Source organism: Poecilia reticulata, chromosome 16 (assembly GCF_904066995.2).
Source record: "Poecilia reticulata chromosome 16, P_reticulata-male-v2, whole genome shotgun sequence".
NCBI lineage: Eukaryota > Metazoa > Chordata > Actinopteri > Cyprinodontiformes > Poeciliidae > Poecilia > Poecilia reticulata.
Window position 1 is genome coordinate 1,179,948 of NC_088845.1, and position 22,533 is coordinate 1,202,480.

The window sequence follows — 22,533 nt, forward strand, 5'->3', positions numbered from 1 at the left end:
AAGAAGCTAGCCTGTCATTGAGGCTATTCAAGCCTAAAAGGGCATCTCAATGTTAACTGCTAACATGTTAGAATGCTAACGCTTCTAACGTTAGCATTAGCAGCTATCGCTAACGCTAATGTCGGCATCCACATTCCTGAAAAGCTGAACTTTGCGCCAATCTGATGGTTGAAGATCAAATTAAAAATGATAAATATTGACGTCGATGAGCTCATGTCTATTTATTTAACAATTTAGCAGAAAAATTGGTTTTAAAAATCTAAATATTGCTTAAATTGTTCATTATTTGGGATAAAGTTGCGATTAATCAATAACACACATTGAAATCAACCTGATTAATCGCAATATGACGCAAACCTTCCTTCACTCTGCGTTGATCAGCCGCATCCCTTCAGAAATCTGGTTTCTGCTGTTTAATTCAGGATTTGAACTTTTTTAGTTTCGGGTTCCGTTTGGATCAGAACTGGAGAAGGACCCGTCCGGTTCGGAGCTGAATCCTGTGAACGTCCCTCTCTCCGGTCGCGCGCCTGCGGGGCGTGCGCGCGCGCGCGCGCCAGCTGCAGTTTCCAGCTGTGAGCTCGTGAGTCTGGACCGTCAGTTTCTCCTCCGGTGGTTCGGGTCGGTTCGGACTGGTGCGTGGCTTGTTGCTCTTCGTCTCTCGGTTTGGACCCAGCCTGTTCTTCCCCTAACCGCCGCTTCTTCCTCCGCACCGAAACTTCATCCGAACCCCACCCGCCCCCCGCTGCTGCCGCCTGAGGGTTCGGGTCCATCCTCAGTTCCGAACCCACAGCTCAGTTTATTGTTTTCCATGATCATTCTGCTCTGCTGCTGGAACTTTTCAGACGGAACCGGTCCAGTAATGGGTTGGGGTTTCCCGGTTCTGCTGGCGGTTCTGTTCGCTCAGCTGTCGGCCGGGTTCCCGGACGGAGCGGACGTTCAAGGTAACAGAACCGAGCCGGACTTCAAGGGTTTATTTCTCTGAGAGGTTCTGGTCAGGTGAAGCTGTAGAGGTTAATTAACATATTAACTCGGTACTGATCGTCTCTGATGGGTCTATGGAGCTAAATTGGTGCCATAAAGTTTGTAAAAAAAAAAAAACTTTTCACTTCCAAATCTTTTATTTCAGTTTCAAATAATTTATTTTTCCATAATTTGAAATGTCTTTTAATTTAAAAAATAGTTTTTCAGTTTAATTTTATATATTACAGTTTCAAAACTTTTTAGAATTATTTTTTTTCAGTTTCATGTATTAAAAATCTGGTACGCTATTTCTGAAAATGTGTTTGACATGAGGAACTGATAGTTTAATGGAGCCACAGTCTGGGCTGGAACGGCTGTAAAATTCTCAGAACATCCAAGTAGGGAAAAGACGCGTTTTAAATGGAAAGCTTTAATTTTTTACAGCGTGGAAATGAGCTCATGTGATGCAATCATGGAAAATTAAAGTGAAGCATTTAACAGCAGCAGGAATAGTTGCTCTGACAACACTTTGCAGGAGAAAAGGAATCAGACATGGCTTTGATTCTAATCCACCATATGCTGAGACTTAAAGAGCAGCGTATGGAGCTAAATTGGGGCCATGATGTTTGTTCTAAAGCAGTGGTGTCAAACTCATTTTTATTTTGGGCCGAATCAAAAATCTGAATGTTCTTAAAGGGCCGGTTGCACCAGAATCTATTGATAAAACCAATAAAACTGTTAAAATATCAATAAATAGCTGTTCCTCTGGGATTTGTGATTATTTTAGTGTTTATTTTTGCAATCAAAATGACAGATTTTGTGGTGAATATTAAGAAATATTTGTAATCGTTATTCTTTTATAATATTTACACTAATGTATGATGTCAAATGTGACTCCATCACTCGTATCAGTTACGGATTCAACGTTTTTGACCAATTTTGAGGAAATTAGCAGTAAAATCAGGGAAAAATGTGGAAATTTGTTGATTTTGTGTGATTTTTGCAGATTTGTGAAAAACTGGAAGGACTTATTGATGTAATTTGGAGTCCAGAGGGCCACATAAAAAGCTGCGGCGGGCCAGATTTGGCCCCCGGGCCTTGAGTTTGACACCTGTGTTCTAAAGGAATACAGAATTGAACTGAAAAAAAGATTTGAAACTCAAGAATTATTTTGAAATTGTAAAAAAAATCTGGAAAAAAATCACCTGAATCTTAAAAAGAGTTTTGAACATGTTTTTTCCTGTTTTTTTTTTTTTTTTTGAGATTCAGAACTTTTTAACTGTTTCATTTTTTTCAGTCTCAAATCTTTTTTTCAGTTTGGAAAAAATAAATTAAGTTTTAAATCGTTCTCTTTTTTTCAGTTTTAAATAGTTTTTTCTTTTGAGCAAACTTCACGGCCCTGATTTAGCTCCATAGGAGTGTCAAAAGCAAACGAGGTGGATTAGTAGAGCGAGACAGCAGCTGATGGTGTCATCCAGGAAATGTTGCTGTGGAAAATCGTCTCTGGATTTTGAGCTGTTAGCGACATGCTAACAGTCTTCAGTCAGAGGTATCCTCAGACTCGTTGCATTGGCTGCTATAGGATTCTTCCTTCCTTCATGTTTTCTGACAAACGTTAATTTTATGGAAAACTTTTTCCAAACGGATTTAATTTCTGATATCCCGTTGAAACCAGCAGCCGCAGACGTTCTGGAGACATTTTATGATTTTTAAAAGTTTTCTTTCCACTCGGGAAACGTTTCTGTTTGGTGGCTTCAGCTTTTTGTTTTTTCCACCGTAGTTTCCTGATCTTGTCCCGTAGTTTCCTCTGACCTTGGTATGACATTCAGGCCCACATCCTGACTGACCCTGACCCGGTCCAGGTTGGCTCCTGTTTCTCATCATCACCGTCTCGGACTGTTGGAGACGTTTTGACCCAAATGTTTTTCCACGGCTGTTTTATTGGACAGAGAGGGAAAGCAACCCGACTCGGGGGGTCGGATTTTTACAGCATTCATTTCCCAGGAATCCTGAACAATCAGAAGGAGGATCCATCAGGGGGGAAAACTTCACTCTGGAGCCGACGCAGCTCGCTGGACGCAGTCGGACATGTTGGAATCCAACATGTCCGACAAAAGCTGCGCAGTCAAAACTAACAGCAATAATGTAACAGTTTCAAACTAAATATTCAGCATAGTATTTAAGATGCTAGGTAGCTAAATAGCAAGCTAAATATTTAGCTTTAAGCTGCATATCTAGCTAGCTCTAAACTAGTTAAATATGTAGTTAAGAAGTTAAATATTTTGATAATACTTACCTTTAAGCTTAATATTAAGAAACCTTGAGCTGGATAAATGTTTAGTTAGCAAGTCAAATATTTAGCCTAAAGTTAAAAATTGCCTTTATTATCTATACATAACATTTGTTACCTAAACATTAGATAATATTTAGCCTAAAGCTAAATATTGGTCAAATTTGGATATTTAGGGAATATTCAGATTCACTTGCCAATATTGTAAAAGTTTTTTTTTCTTTTAATTTGTAGTTGAATCTCTAGCTGACAATATTGTGATTCATCCATTCATTTATAAATGAATGAATGACATGGTGAAAATATGACTTTGAAAAATGAATCTCTCTTTTTATTTCCTCAAGATGCTAAATAAATCTAATTATTTAGTCCTGACTGTAACGTTACAAACCCATAGTTTGAACGTCTTTAATCGGCACAAAACCATCTGAGTTTCTGTCCAGGCTGTAAATAATTCAGAGATTTTTTATGTTTTTTAATCGTGTTTTCTTCTGTGTGAGCTCTATTAAAGAGGATCAAGTGTTTTCTTGTCCACATATTGTGAAAAGTTCCAGCACGCAGTGAAAAGCTGCAGATCAGAGCAACACCTAAAGTTTGTTTAAAGAGACTGAATGAAGTCTCCGGCGTTTCGCTGACTCAGCGGTTTTCTGTTTCCACAGGTATGAAAACTGTGTCAGGCAGAAGAAGTCTTGATAATCAGGTCCAGGTTTTCAGAACCGGCCTCAGGAGCTCAGGGAACCAGATCCCAGTCTGTCAAACTGGGATTGTGTTACAGAAACTGGGCAGTCTGTCAAACCAGCAGCTGTGGGTTCGGCTCCAGATGTTCTGCTGGGTTTCATTTCCAGAACGGCCAGTTAGAGGGATTTCCCACAATCTGCCGGCTGCGGCTGTAACGTTAAAGTGCAGCAGGAGCAGTGACATCATCGTGTTGAATGACGTCACGTGGTCGTCTCTGTGTTCCTGTGATGCTTGCCGTGTGTCTGCGTCTCCTCCCTGCAGTCATCGACGTTCTGAGCCTCCAGGACTCCAAGCAGAACGTGGCGGCGGTGGAGAAGCTGTCGGGCGGTCTGAGCGCGCTCAGTGACGTCTACGTGGTGTCCACGATCCGACTGCCCGTCAAGATGGGCGGGGTTCTGTTCGGGCTCTACAGCAAGCAGGACAACAGGAAGTACCTGGAGGTGGCCATCATGGGGAAGATCCACAAAGGTTGGTGGAAGTTCAGCGACTCGGTACGAGGAGAGCTGCTTGTTGAGGCAAACAAAAACGGTTTCATGGGCCGTCATAAACGAGATGGACTTATGATCTACTGCTAATGATGCTAGCTCTTGCTAATGACATTAGCTAGAGCTAACACCATAAGCAAAAGGTAAGCTATTGGCAGGGGCTAACACCATAAGCTGGAGCAAGATCTATTAGCTAGCTCTAGCTAACACTACTAGCAGGAGCTAAAAACATTTGCCAGATTTGACACAACTGACTTGAGCTAACAACATTAGCAGGAGCTAATGCAAATTCAAACAAATGGGAAGGCAATGAATAAATGTTGAATAAATGGCTGCACAGTGGCGCAGTTGGTAGAGCTGTTGCCTTGCAGCAAGAAGGTTCTGGGTTCGATTCCCGGTCTTTCTGCATGGAGTCTCCATGTTCTCCCTGTGCATGGTGGGTTTTCTCCAGGTACTCCGGTTTCCTCCCACATTCCAAAAACATGACTGTCAGGTTAACTGGCCTCTTCAAATTGTCCCTAGGTGTGAGTGTGTGTGTGTGTCCTGTGTGTCTCTGTGTTGCCCTGCGACAGACTGGCGACTTGTCCAGGGTGACCCCGCCTCTCGCCCGAAACGTTGGCTGGAGATGGGCACCAGCAAACCCTCCTGACCCCACTGAGGGAAAAAGGGTGCAAGAAAATGGATGGATGGATGAGTAAATGTTTAAAGTGACATTAAAGTTTTTGTAACAAACCGTTTCATAAAGTAGAGACTGTTTTGATCTCGATGTTGGCCGTAAACAGCTCGAGTACCTGCTCACTGTTTATTCTCTCAACATTTCACATGAAGTCTGTTTCCCAATCCAACTGAAGCTTCCTCCTGCTCCGCTTCTCTCCCACATAAACGAACCGCCCGTAAAAGAAAAACCTAAGCTTTTCCTCCTCGTCCTCAGTTCTGGTCCGGTACGTCAAAGCCGATGGGAAGGTCCACACCGTGAACCTGCAGAACTCCGTCCTGGCCGACGGACGGACTCACTCCATCATCCTGAGACTGGGCGGCCTCCAGCGCAGCAGCATGCAGGTGGAGCTGTATGCCGACTGCCGATTGGTCGACTCCAGTCAGGGCGTCCCCCCATTGGTTCCTCTGCCCAGAGAGGCGGACATGGTGGAGATCCGACATGGACAGAAATCGTACGCCCGACTTCAGGTTAGAGCGATAAGAATTAACTAGAGGAATCTGAATAACTGATTGTTTTGCTTTTACATGATGTTAGTTTGAAGGACGAAGCTGTGGAGGACATTTTACGTTTCTCTACTCAAATGTTGCTTCTGATTCCCCCTGGAGGACCCCATGGTGTCCGCAGGCCAGAAGGGAAAGGCAGCCTAGTCCAGGTGTCTCCAGTCCTCCAGAGCTGCTATCCTTTTAGATGCATCCGTCCTCCGTACCTGGATCAAGTGAATCCCTGGTTACCAGAGCTGGATGACTGCTAGCGCGGGGGATTCAGGTGTGTTGGCGCAGAGAGGCATCCAGAGGTTAAAGGACAGCAGCTCTGGAGGACCGGGCTCCTGACTTGGCCCCGTTAGGCCAGGTCTCCGTCGTCTCACTCTAGACGGATCATGTCTGGTTCTGTTCCACGTTGTGCCTTTGTCCATTGGCAGTGTCTTCCTGGCGGTGGGACGTGGGCGGTCCACCTGCGAGCGGAGCAGTGAGGCCATTTTGTTTCACCAACCTTGAGGGCCAATTTCTCTTAAACCTTCCAGTCTATTTGTTTGCTGGGTGACGATGCAGTTTGCTGCCAATCAAATCGCCTGATCTTCGTAAGCCAGACATCAACACAACCTGCGTGCACATTAACTTCAGTAAAACTGTTCAAGAAACACACAATCGATCCCCTGATGTTGCTCTTGTTTAGCACACAGATGCTAACCAAACCATAGCCTAGCTTCTGATGGGGACAGGAGATGGTAACGGACAGCAGCCGTCTGTCGCAAGCGCCGCTGCTCCCTTTTTTATAAGGTGAGAATAGTGACATGCAGTCAACTATTGGTTTATGGAGATGGCACGAGTCAGACATGGAGGTAGAAATCGTCTGGTGTGAATTCAGCCAGCAGTTTGATCAGATCAGGAGGGAGGAGGAAACAAACCGCAGTCGATGAGCTCCAACTGGGTCGGCTGCTTCCCCAGACCAGTTGACTCGGCCTGAACAACGGCGGTTCTGGCAACAACTTGGAAAAACAAAGTCCTGTCCGTCACGTCCAGCGTCCGTCTGTGAGCCTTGACGCAGTTGCAAAGGGTCAGCAGCCATCTTTGTCCGGCTGGTACCTTGCTGTGTACCTGAAAGGACCTGCTATTGGGGGAACCGGTTGCTCTAGTGGGGGACAGGCTGTGGAGGGTCTTCCTCGGGGTTTCCTGCGAGTGGGACTGAAAACCGCAGGGCTCCGGGACGCGTCTCGACAAAGCACCTCAGCTGACCTCTGAACTCTGGTTCTACTGAGGAACCTCAGTTTGGTTCCCCTGAAGGTTTGGACCAGAACTCCTCGGTTCATCCTGATTCAGGATTAGACGTTTTCCCGTCCAGCAGGACGGACGCGTCTCTGCGTCTGTCTCACCGGGCCTCTCTCTGTCAGGGCGCAGTGGAGTCCCTCCGCCTGGCTCTAGGGGGCAGCGTGGCTAAAGCCGGAGCGCTGACCGACTGTCCGTTCCAAGGGGACTCGTCGGCCTTCAACTCAGGTGAGCTCACCTGGATCCGAACCTGGAGTTCAGCTGCTCTGTGGTTCTGGTCCGGATCGGTGATGGGTTCTTTGTTTCCTCAGTGAACGGAGAGGTCCAGTCCATCCTGGGTGAGGTTCTGATCACTTAACCGGTTCTGATCGGCCATGACCTTTACTCTGATCTCTGATTGGACGTCCTGTTTGTGACATCATACGCCAGGTGAACACACCAAGGCTCTGATTGGTCAGCTCATCATTTTCAACCAGATCCTGGGAGAGCTGCGGCAGGACATCAGAGAGCAGGTGAGACACTGAGACAGGTGAGACACTGAGACAGGTGAGACAGGGAGACACTGAGACAGGGAGACAGAGGGACAGTTGAGACAGAGACAGGGAGACAGGTGAGACACTGAGACAGGGAGACAGGTGAGACAGGGAGACACTGAGACAGGTGAGACACTGAGACAGGGAGACAGGTGAGACAGGGAGACACTGAGACAGGTGAGACAGGTGAGACACTGAGACAGGGAGACAGAGGGACAGTTGAGACAGAGACAGGGAGACAGGTGAGACACCGAGACAGGTGAGACACTGAGACAGGGAGACAGGTGAGACAGGGAGACACTGAGACAGGTGAGACAGGTGAGACACTGAGACAGGGAGACAGAGGGACAGTTGAGACAGAGACAGGGAGACAGGTGAGACACTGAGACAGGTGAGACACTGAGACAGGGAGACAGGTGAGACAGGGAGACACTGAGACAGGTGAGACACTGAGACAGGGAGACAGAGGGACAGTTGAGACAGAGACAGGGAGACAGGTGAGACACTGAGACAGGTGAGACACTGAGACAGGGAGACGGGTGAGACAGGGAGACACTGAGACAGGGAGACAGAGGGACAGTTGAGACAGAGACAGGTGAGACACTGAGACAGGTGAGACACTGAGACAGGTGAGACACTGAGACAGGTGAGACACTGAGACAGAGGGACAGTTGAGACAGAGACAGGGAGACAGGTGAGACAGAGGGACAGGTGAGACACTGAGACAGAGGGACAGGTGAGACAATGAGACAGGTGAGACAATGAGACAGGTGAGACAGATGAGACAGGGAGACACTGAGACAGGTGAGACAGGGAGACACTGAGACAGGTGAGACACTGAGACAGGGAGACAGGTGAGACAGGGAGACACTGAGACAGGTGAGACAGGTGAGACACTGAGACAGGGAGACAGAGGGACAGTTGAGACAGAGACAGGGAGACAGGTGAGACACTGAGACAGGTGAGACACTGAGACAGGGAGACGGGTGAGACAGGGAGACACTGAGACAGGGAGACAGAGGGACAGTTGAGACAGAGACAGGTGAGACACTGAGACAGGTGAGACACTGAGACAGGTGAGACACTGAGACAGGGAGACAGGTGAGACAGGTGAGACACTGAGACAGGTGAGACAGGTGAGACAGGTGAGACACTGAGACAGGTGAGACACTGAGACAGGGAGACAGGTGAGACAGGTGAGACACTGAGACAGGGAGACAGGTGAGACAGGTGAGACACTGAGACAGGTGAGACAGGTGAGACAGGTGAGACACTGAGACAGGTGAGACAGGTGAGACACAGAGACAGGTGAGACACTGAGACAGGGAGACAGGTGAGACAGGTGAGACACTGAGACAGAGGGACAGTTGAGACAGAGACAGGGAGACAGGTGAGACAGAGGGACAGGTGAGACAATGAGACAGGTGAGACAGATGAGACAGGGAGACACTGAGACAGGTGAGACAGGGAGACACAGAGACAGGGAGACAGAGGGACAGTTGAGACAGAGACAGGGAGACAGGTGAGACAGAGGGACAGGTGAGACACTGAGACAGGGAGACAGGTGAGACAGAGACAGGGAGACACTGAGACAGGGAGACAGGTGAGACAATGAGACAGGTGAGACACTGAGACAGGTGAGACAGAGGGACAGGTGAGACAGAGACAGGGAGACAGGTGAGACAGAGGGACAGGTGAGACACTGAGACAGGGAGACAGGTGAGACAATGAGACAGGTGAGACACTGAGACAGGTGAGACAGGGAGACACTGAGACAGAGGGACAGGTGAGACAGCATCGTGGTCTCAGGATCCAACGGCGTGTCTGTCCTCAGGTGAAGGAGATGTCTCTGATCAGGAACACCATCCTGGAGTGCCAGGTTTGTGGTGAGTCAGCAGCTCTGTGGACGTCTCTGAGTGACCTGAGGACCCGATTGAAGCCGCCCCCTGTCTGTCCGTCCCCCTGTCCTCCACCTGTCCCTCCGTCCGCCTGCAGGTTTCCATGAGCCGCGCTCTCGCTGCTCCCCCAACCCCTGCTACAGAGGAGTGTCCTGCATGGACAGCCCGCAGTACCCCGGGTTCACCTGTGGACAGTGTCCACCTGGGACCACCGGCAACGGGACGCACTGCAGGGACGTCGACGAGGTGAGGACGCCACGAGACGCCCGGCACAGGATGCGAGACGCTGACTGCTTCCTGTTTGTGGTCCGCAGTGCGAGCTGCAGCCGTGTTACTCCCCTGACGCCTGCGTCGACACGGAGGGAGGCTTCGTCTGCAAGCCGTGTCCTCCAGGCCTGTGGGGGGCGCCGCTGGCCGGGACAGGACTGGACTACGCCAAGACACACAAACAGGTCTGCTGTGGGGTGCGGGGCCTCAGTTATTATCCAGTATTTTTACGAGTAATCGAGTAAACATTATGAGGAAGTAAAGTATTGGTAGCAGCAACACTCAGCTGCCGGTGATCCCAGTTTGATCCCAGTGTTGCTGGGATGCAGCTGGAAACCATTAGAGCCTCTGAAGCAGCACAGAAAGCTCCCAGCTGTGGAAAAACCGCGTCGAGTCGGGGCGACGTCATCTCACCGCTGGTCGTTAAGCCGCCGGGAAGCGAGCAGAGGCGATCCGCGGCGTCCTGCGCGGGTTTCCGATGCTCCGTCTCTTAAAGCCAGAGATTCAATTTCCTCCTTTAGTTTCAGATCATTCGCTTTTTACCAGATGGATCCGAGACCTTTTCCAGGGGAATTTCTCAACATGTTCCTGTCAGTTAAGCTTTGAAGTCCCAGCTGGATCTGTGTGTGTGTTTCAGGAATGCGCGGACATCGATGAGTGTGTGGACCTCCCTGACGCCTGTGCACCGAACTCGGTCTGCATCAACACTGTGGTGAGTGGAAACACGAGGAGACGCTCCGGTTTTATTCATGGATCCTGATCCAGACTGACTGCCTGCCTGCCGGCGTCTGAAGCTGCAGATCTTTCACCTTTACAGGTTTTTCTGTTCGTTCAGGCAGAAACAAAAAAAAAAAAAAAATCCCCAGGTTGAGAAACGAACCAGTTTTACTGAGGATCCCGGCGAGACGTCGCCCCCTGGTGGACACTTAGCTCTCCTGTCTCTTTCAGGGTTCCTACAAATGCGGAGGCTGTAAACCCGGTTTCTACGGCAACCAAACGTCTGGCTGCTCCCCCAGGAAGTTGTGTGCCGCGTTGACCTTTGACCCCTGTGACACCAACGCCCACTGTGCCATGGAGAGGAACGGAGAGGTTTCCTGCAGGGTGAGGGGGAAAAACCTCTCAGCGGAGGAGATGAAACGGGAAACGGGAAGAAATAAAACACGTTTAGCAAACAGTTAATCAAACAAACCTGCAGAATGTGGCAAATTCTTTGATTAAATCAATTAATTTTCAGAATAATCGTTTAGTCATCAGACTAATTGATTATTAAAATAATCGTTTAGCTCCAGGGTGTATGAGCTAAACGTATCCCAGCATGCATCAGGTTTTTACTGGGGTTCGGCGTTTTTAGGGAGGAATCTGTTGTTGTGTGTTGGAGCAAATCAAATCTAACTCCCCACTGCAACGGCTAATCAATTATTACAATGATTAATCGATTGTTCTAATCGATTAATCAGATTTTTACATTCTGCAGATATTTTTTGGGGGTTAATCATTTAATGAATGGATGGAAAAGGTGCTTAATTGGAGTTTTTTTTTCCAGAATCTGAACCAGGTGAAGCTAAAACTTCCACTTCCTGGTAGATCAGGATTACAGGCAGACATTTTTTCTATCTAAAATTAAAAATGTTCTTATTTTTATACAGTTTTGACATAATTTCTGCTCTAAATGTATTGTTCTTTCAGCAAATGTCCTTTTATTCCAGTAAAGGTTAATGAGGATTAGCTGTTTCAGCCGTAAACTTCAGCGTTCTGCTGGAAGCCTTTCATCTTTTCTGCGTTCTGAATGCGTTTCCAGTGTAACGTTGGCTGGGCCGGAAACGGACACACCTGTGGAATGGACACGGACATCGACGGCTACCCCGACCGCTCTCTGCCCTGCATGGACAACGACAAGCACTGCAAACAGGTCAGGTCGCACCTGGATACAGGTCAGGTCGCACCTGGATACAGGTCAGGTCGCACCTGGACACAGGTCAGGTCGCACCTGGACACAGGTCAGGTCGCACCTGGACACAGGTCAGGTCGCACCTGGACACAGGTCAGGTCGCACCTGGACGCAGGTCAGGTCGCACCTGGACACAGGTCAGGTCGCACCTGGACACAGGTCAGGTCGCACCTGGACACAGGTCAGGTCGCACCTGGACACAGGTCAGGTCGCACCTGGACACAGGTCAGGTCGCACCTGGACACAGGTCAGGTCGCACCTGGACACAGGTCAGGTCGCACCTGGACACAGGTCAGGTCGCACCTGGACACAGGTCAGGTCGCACCTGGAGACAGGTCAGGTCGCACCTGGACGCAGGTCAGGTCGCACCTGGAGGCAGGTCAGGTCGCACCTGGAGACAGGTCAGGTCGCACCTGGAGACAGGTCAGGTCGGACCTGGACACAGGTCAGGTCGCACCTGGAGACAGGTCAGGTCGCACCTGGACACAGGTCAGGTCGCACCTGGACACAGGTCAGGTCGCACCTGGAGACAGGTCAGGTCGCACCTGGAGACAGGTCAGGTCGCACCTGGACACAGGTCAGGTCGCACCTGGAGACAGGTCAGGTCGCACCTGGACACAGGTCAGGTCGCACCTGGAGACAGGTCAGGTCGGACCTGGACGCAGGTCAGGTCGCACCTGGAGGCAGGTCAGGTCGGACCTGGACGCAGGTCAGGTCGCACCTGGAGACAGGTCAGGTCGCACCTGGACGCAGGTCAGGTCGCACCTGGAGACAGGTCAGGTCGCACCTGGAGACAGGTCAGGTCGGACCTGGACACAGGTCAGGTCGCACCTGGACGCAGGTCAGGTCGCACCTGGACACAGGTCAGGTCGCACCTGGACACAGGTCAGGTCGCACCTGGAAACAGGTGAGATTGCACCTGGAAAGGGTCAGATTGCAAATTTCCCTCCGTTGCTAGTCAGCATTACGATGACACTTGGTGACACTTTGACCTCGTCCATCAGGACAACTGCATGGTTACGCCGAACTCGGGCCAGGAGGACGCGGACAACGATGGCATCGGAGACCAGTGTGACGAGGATGCAGACGGAGACGGCATCAAGAACGTGGAGGTTGGAAATCACCCGGGTGTAGACGCTGCTCCGACTGCCGCGGTCAACCTAACGTCTTGTTTGTGTTTCAGGACAACTGCCGTTTGGTCCCCAACAAAGACCAGCAGAACTCGGACAGCGACTCGTTCGGAGACTCGTGTGATAACTGTCCCACCGTCCCCAACAGCGACCAGAAGGACACGGACAACAACGGACAGGGAGACGCCTGCGACCAGGACATCGATGGAGATGGTGAGGACAATCTGCCCTCTGCTGGTGATCAGAGGGAACAGCAGGGATCTTCCAACGTGAAGGATTTCAGCCTATTCCAAGGAAATGTTGCTGAAATGAGTCCAATAAATGATATTCAGCATCGGGAGGCCAGTCTGGGTTATTCTGGTTGGATCAGAATCTGTCAGATTTCATACAAACCAGCAGATCCAAACTTAAGAAGCATTCAGAAAATAATTTCAGGTTTCGTGCCTCATCACTTTCATATTTAAGATTTTTGTTATGTAGTCAAAGTCTGAGGCCTGGCCTTCAAATATCATAAAATATCAGGATTTTGATAACTTTTTATCGACTATGCCTTACGGCCAGAGTGACTAAATTTCAACTAAAAAGTTTTCTCTGAAAATGGCCGACTTCCTGTTGGTTTATGACTTAAAGCCTTCATAAAAAGCCTTCAAGACCTTTTATCTTTGAAAACTTCTTCTATCTGTGTATCATATTTCAAATTTCTGTTTTTCCGTTTAAAACTGATTAACTTTATGACTGACTCGTGTGGAAAATTTTAGATTTTGTTTATGACTAGGCCTCCGAAAAGCCAATTCATTTGATGGAATAATAATAATGAGCAGTACAGTTGCAATGGGCCGTCACAGTGCTTTCGCTGCTCGGGTCTAATGAGACGTACGCTTTGCAACAGACTTAGAAAGTCCAGCTTGTTTGGTGAGGTGTGTGTAGAAGTGAACGCTGGTTCAGTTTGAATGCATGTGAACATCAAGCGGACCAGAGATGGATCCCTACAGCCCAGGGCATTCTGGGTAAATGCAACCAAAGCTAACGCATTAGCCTAGCGCTAGCAGCAGAGATGGCTCATGGATTTTAGCCAAAGACTAAAGAGAAATCCTCCAACATCTGTTTTGGTTCCAGTAGAACAGTTTACTGGTCTGTGAGAAGGGAAATCACCAGGCGGGGTGGTATCGTCGCCTCCAGCCTCCAGCTGTGGCCTCCTGCTGTGGCCTCCTGCTGTGTTTGGGCCTTTGAGGGTTTCTCTCCTGCTGGGTGGTCTTGTGTGGGAACTTTACCGCTTGGGTTACCGTGTTCTGGGCTTGACCGGGGTGGACGAGGATGGCGGTGTGGCAGGATTGGGGTAATCTCACCTGTGGCAGTTTCTCCATTGCCTTGCTATTGGCCTGCCTCTACCTGCTATGGTACCTTCAGTCAGTCAGTCCTTCTGAAGTCAAGTCCGTCCGTCCTTTGCTGCTCTTTGGTGATAAAGTTGCTCACATTCACCCACTCTGCACAAACACAGAGACACAATTAACCTCAAGCAATCAGGAAACTATCTCCAGATGTCTTCTTCTGCCCGGACACTTGTAGGCAACCATCTTCTCTTCAGGATGTGCCTGAAATGTTGAGTCACGGTTTAAAACACTCCAATCGGTTGTTGGATCAGCCTGTTTCTGTGTTCAGGTATTCCCAACGTTCTGGATAACTGCCCTAAGGTTCCCAACCCGATGCAGACGGACAGAGACAGAGACGGAGTCGGAGACGCCTGCGACAGTTGCCCTGAACTCAGCAACCCCATGCAGGTTCTGTGTCCCCCAGCAGCAACCTGGCTCATTTAACCAGCTCTGGTTGGTCAGGTTTTTACTTTGTCTGGTTTTGCAGACGGATGTGGACAACGACCTGGTGGGAGACGTCTGTGACACCAACCTGGACTCGTATGTCTGGCAAACATAACGCCATCCCCTACTGTCGTCCAATCAGTTCAGGTCGCTGAACCCATGACGACACGCTGAAATGCTCGTCTTGCTGTTCTGCTGCTGCAGGGACGGAGACGGCCACCAGGACTCCAGAGACAACTGTCCTGACATCCCCAACAGCTCCCAGCTGGACTCCGACAACGACGGCCTCGGAGACGACTGCGACCACGACGACGACAACGACGGCGTCATCGACGATTACGACAACTGCAGACTGATCATCAACCCGAACCAGAAAGACTCAGACGGTACAGAGCAGAACCAGAATCCTGATTGGACCGAACCTTTCTCTCCATGGACTCAGTCTGGACCCGTCTGTCTCGTTTCCGTCTTCAGCTAATGGAGTCGGAGACGTCTGTGAGAACGACTTCGACAACGACGCCGTGATGGATCTGATCGACGTGTGTCCAGAGAGCGCCGAGGTCACGCTGACGGACTTCCGAGCCTATCAGACGGTGATCCTGGACCCCGAAGGCGAGGCCCAGATCGACCCCAACTGGGTGGTTCTGAACCAGGTAACTCGTTGCTATGCTAGCTGCTTCCATCCCTTTGTCATGTCAGGAAGTAGAGGTTGCAAACTAGCATGATCCACAGATCTCAGGAAAACGGAGAGAGGTTTTCAGGAAAGCTATAATTCATTAGCGATCTTTCATGCTGTCTGACGACGGAGAGACAAAAAGCAATTCTAACGACACTGGAAACAGCTGATCAGTCGTGAGAGGAAAATGTTCGCTACATCAGTTTATCTGGCAAACGTGTTTCCATCTTCGCTTTTGAGCGTTAGCTCTTCATAAAAAAAGAGCTAATGAAACCACTTCAAGCTAGAGAAAGACTTAGTTTTGTGAAATTGAAGTTGTTTTGAATTTAACACGCATTTAACCTGCTACCTGAGGGCCGTTAGCTTCATGCTAACAGGCCTCGCTTCACCTCTCAGAACGACGTTGGGCCGAATGATTTCCTCTGGAGAACGATGGACTTCAAACGGGCCGAGATGATCTTTGATCCTCACTTGCTTCCTTCTGTCCTAGCTGGCTAGCTAACTTCCTTCCTAGATTCCTCGATATCTGGCTGGTTCTTGGTAGAAAAAGAAAGAAAAGGGAAAGACGACACATCACGCAAATGGAAATTATTGAGCCCATGTCAGTTTAGATTGATTTATTGCTGATTGGGAATAAAACCGTTTGGACGAAATGAAGCGGAGTAAAAACTCTCTGAATGCATTAATCTGCCGTTCTGCTGTCCTCAGGGCATGGAGATCGTTCAGACGATGAACAGCGACCCGGGTTTGGCTGTCGGTGCGTTTCCCTTCAGGTTCAGATTGAAATCCTCAGATTCCGACGGGTCTGGTTCTGATCCGTCAAACCTCCATGTTCCTGCAGGCTACACGGCGTTTAACGGCGTGGACTTTGAGGGAACGTTCCACGTCAACACGGTGACGGACGACGACTACGCCGGCTTCGTCTTCGGGTACCAGGACTCGTCCAGCTTCTACGTGGTGATGTGGAAGCAGACGGAGCAGGCGTACTGGCAGTCCGTCCCGTTCCGGGCCACGGCCCAGCCCGCCCTGCAGCTCAAGGTTCGGCTTTTCCCGCAGGCAGCCGGCCCAAGGCATCAGCGAAATGAACACCAGAGTTTCAACACTAACCAGAGAGATAAACGTTTACGTCTGTTTATTCACAATAAATACTATTTAAAATGTCAGATTTTTGTTACTATGGTTACAATCTGATGCTACAAGTTAAATCTGAACTCAGCCAGATAAGCCCCGCCCCCTCTTCCAGGTCTCACCTCACCTGGATTCAAACGAAACTGAAATAAACTTTGAAACTGGAAAAATTTTAAACTGAAAAAAATTGACAAAAAAATTAATATTAAAACAATCATTTTGAAATACATGTTTCAAGATTATTTTTGAAAAAAACATTTTGACAAGTGACAAAAACGGGAGTTAAAAAGCACTGAAGCTGAAGTCGTTGGTCCTGCAGGCGGTGAAGTCTCGGACCGGGCCGGGGGAGTACCTGAGGAACGCCCTGTGGCACACCGGAGACACGCACGGCGAGGTGAAGCTGCTCTGGAAGGATCCCCGAAACGCCGGCTGGAGGGACAAAACGTCGTACCGCTGGCAGCTGAGCCACCGGCCGCAGGTCGGGTACATCAGGTCAGACGGGATCCCACACCAAGACATCAACACCGATCCATAAATATCAACACCGATCCATAAATATCAACACCGATCCATAAATATCAACACCGATCCATAAATATCAACACCGATCCATAAATATCAACACTGATCCATAAATATCAACACCGATCCATAAATATTAATACTAAATATCAACACTGAGCCCTAAATATCAACACTGATCACTAAATATTAATACTAAATATCAACACTGAGCCCTAAATATCAATACTAAATATTAACACTGATCACTAAATATCAACACTGATCACTAAATATTAATACTAAATATCAACACTGAGCCCTAAATATCAATACTAAATATTAACACTGATCCATAAATATCAACACTGATCACTAAATATCAATACTAAATATCAACACTAAATATCATCACTAAATATTAACACTAAATATTAACACTGATCACTAAATATCAACACTGATCACTAAATATTAACACTGATCACTAAATATCAACACTGATCACTAAATATTAACACTAAATATCAACACTGATCACTAAATATTAACACTAAATATCAACACTGATCACTAAATATCAACACTAAATATTAACACTGATCACTAAATATCAACACTGATCACTAAATATCAACACTGATCACTAAATATTAACACTAAATATCAACACTGATCACTAAATATTAACACTGATCACTAAATATCAACACTAAATATTAACACTAAATATTAACACTGTCTCTTTTGGCAAAGTGGTTCCATTAATTCCTCCAACAGGGTTTAATGGAACCACTTCATTAAAAGATGCAACACAGAGTTTTGTGAAAAGTTTGTCTCCTATATGTTTCTGCTTTTTAATCCCTCTGACTTTTTTATTAATATTAATAATTAATTTTATTGACATAACTTGAGAAAAACAAAGAGCAGGTTTTTTATATTTATTTCCTTTATTAAAGGAAAAAATTTAAAAATCAACAGAATAAAGACGTACAAACATAAAGTCACGATATTATGAGAATAAAGTCAAGATAACACAAGAATAAAACTGTAAAATAAACAATCATGTTACAATTAGAGTCATAATAATATGACAGTACTTTAAAATATTACGAGAATATAGTTGTAATAAAATCATCCGGCAATAAAGTCGAATTATGAGACATAAAATTGTAATAATTTGAGAATAAAGTCGAATTATGAGACATAAAATTGTAATAATTTGAGAATAAAGTCGAATTATGACACATAAAATTGTAATAATTTGAGGATAAGGTTGCAGTTTTACCCTGTAAAGTTGAAACATGAGAATAAAATCATACGACAAATATGACGTCGGCATCAAATTATTATCAGCAGGACTTTGAAGTAATTATTAGTAATCAGTAATTAAAAATTAAACTGATCTAGTCACATAGATCTAGATAAATTTATCCGAACTTTTCTCATTAAGACTTTTTATCATAATTTTACAACTTTATGGGACATTATGACTTTATGATTAAAAACAGATATCTGAGCCTGGCATCAGTACTCTGTAGTACTCTCTGTAGTACTGTAGTACTCTCTGTAGTACTCTCTGTAGTACTGTAGTACTCTCTGTAGTACTATGGTACTCTCTGTAGTACTATGGTACTCTCTGTAGTACTGTGGTACTCTCTGTAGTACTGTAGTACTCTCTGTAGTACTCTCTGTAGTACTGTACAGTACTGCTGAGTCGGACTCTCAGCCTGCAGATGTCTCCTGCACTCGTCTGTTATTCGTCTCTTTTCTCCTTTTACTGCATTCTTTCCCCTCTGAACCTCCTTTGTGGCCCCGGGGCCCCCCGGCTCCCCATTGTACCCGTCTCCATGGCGACCAGAGCCCTGCCGTCTCCATGGCGACCAGAGCCCTGGCAGGAATCCGCTTCGGCCGCCGTTCATATGCAGATTAGATGCAGACGGAGAGAAACTCTGCAAGAGTTTATGAGGGAAAAACTGAACTTCCCTCAACTCTGGTGTAGGTCCGAAGAGCTGCTGGTCCGGAACCAGGTCCAGAACCTGCTGGTCCAGAACCAGCAGGTCCAGAACCAGGTCCAGAACCAGAACTAGCAGGTCCAGAACCTGCTGGTCCAGAACCTGCTGGTCCAGAACTTGAAGTTTGAGAAGCACATCATGTCCTGTTCAGCCTGTCAGGAGGAAATGAAAACGAGGGAGAGATGGGAAAAATATTCTGTGATCTTGGAAAGAGGCTAGTTAGCTATGAAGGAAGCTAACTAGATAACTGGATAGGAAGAAAGTTAGCTAAGTAGCTACAGAGGAAGTTAGCTAGGAAAGAAAGAAGCTAGTTAGCTACGAAAGAAGCTAACTGGATAGGAAGAAAGTTAGCTAAGTAGCTACAGAGGAAGTTAGCTAGGAAAGAAAGAAGCTAGTTAGCTACGAAAGAAGCTAACTGGATAGGAAGAAAGTTAGCTAAGTAGCTACAGAGGAAGTTAGCTAGGAAAGAAAGAAGCTAGTTAGCTATGAAAGAAGCTAACTGGATAGGAAGAAAGTTAGCTAAGTAGCTACAAAGGAAGTTAGCTAGGAAAGAAAGAAGCTAGTTAGCTAACCATGAAAGAAGATACCCAGTTAGTTAGTTGGGAAGGAAGGATGATGGTTGGCTGGTTGATTAACTAGTTAATTGATTGTTTCATTGACTGGTTAGTGGAATGATTGTTGGGTTAATTGATTGATTATCCGTCTTGTTTTTGTTTTCAGGGTGCGGTTCTTTGAAGGGACGGACATGGTGGCCGACTCCGGCGTCGTCATCGACACGACGATGAGAGGAGGCCGACTCGGCGTTTTCTGCTTCTCGCAGGAAAACATCATCTGGTCCAACCTGCGCTACAGATGCAACGGTAAAAACCGCTCCGCCTGCGACTCTGCGTCGCTCTAGACTTTGCTTTAAAACTCTTCCTCTGCCGTTTCAGACACGGTGCCTGAAGACTTCGCAGCGCATCGCCAGCAGTTTCTCATGCACATTCATGTCTGAGCGCGGCAGACGGGCTGCAGACACACGGCGGGAGCCGAGCGCCTGACGGGAGAAGCAGAAACCAGCCGTCATCTCCAGCGTGTCCACCTTTTCCCTCCATGGTCTTCACTCGGCTCTACTGTAAAACGTTTTGGCCCTTTGATTTGGCTGTTTCCGTGAAATAACCCGATCTGCTACCATCAGGAGAAGAGAAGTTCCACCATGTTTGCTTCTGTCCTGATGACAGAAAAAGACTCAAAAGGCTCTTTGAGGTCCAGTTTGTTTCTGCTTCTGTCACTGAAAACCCAAAAATCATTTGTGTTAACCAAATAAAACATGACAATGTGGACGATGCATCTCCAGCTTCAGAGCTCATGAATCGAAGCGTTTTCCTTCTGCGTGGAGCACCAGACTCCTTTCTGCGACCGGCTTTAATACGCAGGTAAATATAACGTCGCCAGAGGTTATGACTCACCTGTACATGTCGCACACCTAACAATAACTATCGCTTACACTGTAAAACATGCGTGTAGTCACTCCAAACAACATGGAGCGGGTCAAGCAGTTCCTGCAGTGGAAACGGCAGACTGAACTTCAGCCACAGGAGGAGGAAACATGGTGGAAACATGTTCCAATATGTCACACAAGACCAGTTTCACACACTGAAACCACAGAAGAAGAACAGCAAGATGAAGCTAATCAGCTGGAATCAAAGTGTCCTCCATGTTTTATACGTTTTTAATAAACAACCAACCCAACAACGGCCCCTTCGTTTTTTTAGGATTTATTCTCAGACGCTGACTGTAAAACAGAGAAACAAACACCAGAACCAAAGTTCTGAGACAAAAACATCTCAATCCTAGTTATTTATAAATTTAAACGATAATCTAGAGAAATGTAAAAACAACTGATTTAACCAGTGGTGGGCTGTGCTAACTCTGAAGCTCTGCACTGCCATGGTATTTAATGGAAGCTAATGCTAAAGTGCTAATCATGAACATTAGTTCTACTAATGTTACAGCATTATAACGTATTAGCTCAGAATAGCTGTCATTGTACAAAAACACATCTGCTAATTCTAAAGCTACATCAACAGGTGATTAGCAGAAGCTAATCTTAAAGCATTAATCATAAACGTTACCTCCGCTAACGCCAAAACCCTGCGCCGAGGTCGTATTTAGTGGAAGCTAACGCTAAATCGCTAACGTCAATTCAAATGACCTTTTCTCTTGAAAGTCTATAACCCTCCAGAACCAGTTTAATTTTTGATTTTTATGTTTATATCTTATTTATATCTCTACCGTCTGTGTTTTTGTTTCTTATTTGAAACAAACGGGAACAAAACTTTTCCTGCCAAAATTATTGGCGGGAAAACGGAACCAAAATTTCAACACAGATGTTGAACTTTGGTCAACTGAAACTTTTAAAAGCATTTGAGTAAATTAGCATGTTAGAATTTATCCAGAAAAAGTTATTTAGGAGAAGCTAACTGTGCTAAGTGATGACTGATTGTCTTCAATCAGAGCTAAACAAACAGTTAGCTTAGCTGCACTGCTAGCGGAGGTGTGCTCAATTCACTCCAGGTTCGACTTGGACAAAAAACATTAAAAAGGCTTTCAATTTCACAAACATAATAAAGGTCTAATAAATTTCAAATAGTTTAAATAATTTTAAACTTTTAGATTTTTTTACTGGAGTTGATCAAATTCACTCCAGATTCTTAAAAAAACTGAGAAGCAGCCCTTTAATTTAGCCCTGTTCATCACAAAGGTTTCAAACTCTGGCTTTCTTGTTACCCAGCAAAAACAAAAAACATTAAACTGCAGCTGACGGAGACCTGGGGTTTGTGCCGCCCTGGGCAGAGAGCCACGCAGAAAGAAACCGTTCCAAACCGACGGTGTGGTGGTGAGGAGAACGGGTTTTTAAGGTTTAACGAGTCAAAGAGACTTTTTTTAGTGCTGATGAGATTCTGAAGTTGTTCACAAACCATCAGCCGATCGTTGACGTTTCTCGTCTCCTGAAGACGCCGTGTCACCTGTCCTCCTGGAGGCGGGGTCGCGACCCCTGGGCCGGGGAGGCCGGGACGAGTGCAATATTGGAGGGACATGACAACAGTGCACCGCATCCCGAACCTGCCCGCCCCCGGGAGGAACCTCACCACGCGACCTGGAAGAAAAACGTGACCTTTAACCTCCAAGACTGTTAGCCTTACTGCCCCTGACCCGGCTGGAACCAGAACCAAGACGGTCCAAGCTCTACAGGGACATGTACCACAACTTTTGTTACTTGACTGAAGAAAACTAGAAAAGATTCTGGGTTTTTTTAGGCGGCTTTTTATTTGAAAAAAGTTTTTTTTAGTGTAAATAACTCGATGGATAAACGCAACATTTACAGTGAAGTTAAAGGGACAGCAGAAAGATTGGCTATTACAAGATGAATACTAACATTTTTGTGAAAACTTGTCTCCATCTGCATCAACAATCTGCGCTGATGGGAAAGTTTCTGTCCCATATGGACCGCACAAAAAAAGTCCGGGGGCCACAAATGGCCCCCGCGCCTCACCTTGGACACACTTGTCTGAATAATGTAACTCTGGAGGGCAGAATGAATCGTGTTAGCGTTCCAGTTCTTTTGTTTCAGTTCAGCACCAGAATCTCTAAAACCCGATTCTGATCGGTGACGAAACGTTTTCAGAC

General features: G+C 46.8%; 1 protein-coding gene across 1 annotated transcript; it reads left to right on the top strand.

Moving 5' to 3' along the window:
• The first annotated feature begins 531 nt into the window (after positions 1-531).
• Positions 532-20,601, top strand: thbs3a (thrombospondin 3a). Its single transcript, XM_008430685.3, has 23 exons — positions 532-941; positions 4,250-4,456; positions 5,405-5,658; positions 7,080-7,182; positions 7,266-7,292; positions 7,384-7,466; positions 9,322-9,373; positions 9,483-9,631; positions 9,700-9,837; positions 10,290-10,364; positions 10,601-10,753; positions 11,451-11,561; positions 12,605-12,712; positions 12,784-12,943; positions 14,390-14,508; positions 14,588-14,640; positions 14,749-14,930; positions 15,019-15,197; positions 15,929-15,977; positions 16,062-16,258; positions 16,668-16,840; positions 19,585-19,724; positions 19,797-20,601. Exons 1-23 carry the CDS (start codon positions 809-811, stop codon positions 19,856-19,858), a joined length of 2,907 nt encoding a protein of 968 aa, XP_008428907.2. The 5' UTR covers positions 532-808; the 3' UTR covers positions 19,859-20,601.
• Positions 20,602-22,533: the final 1,932 nt, after the last annotated feature.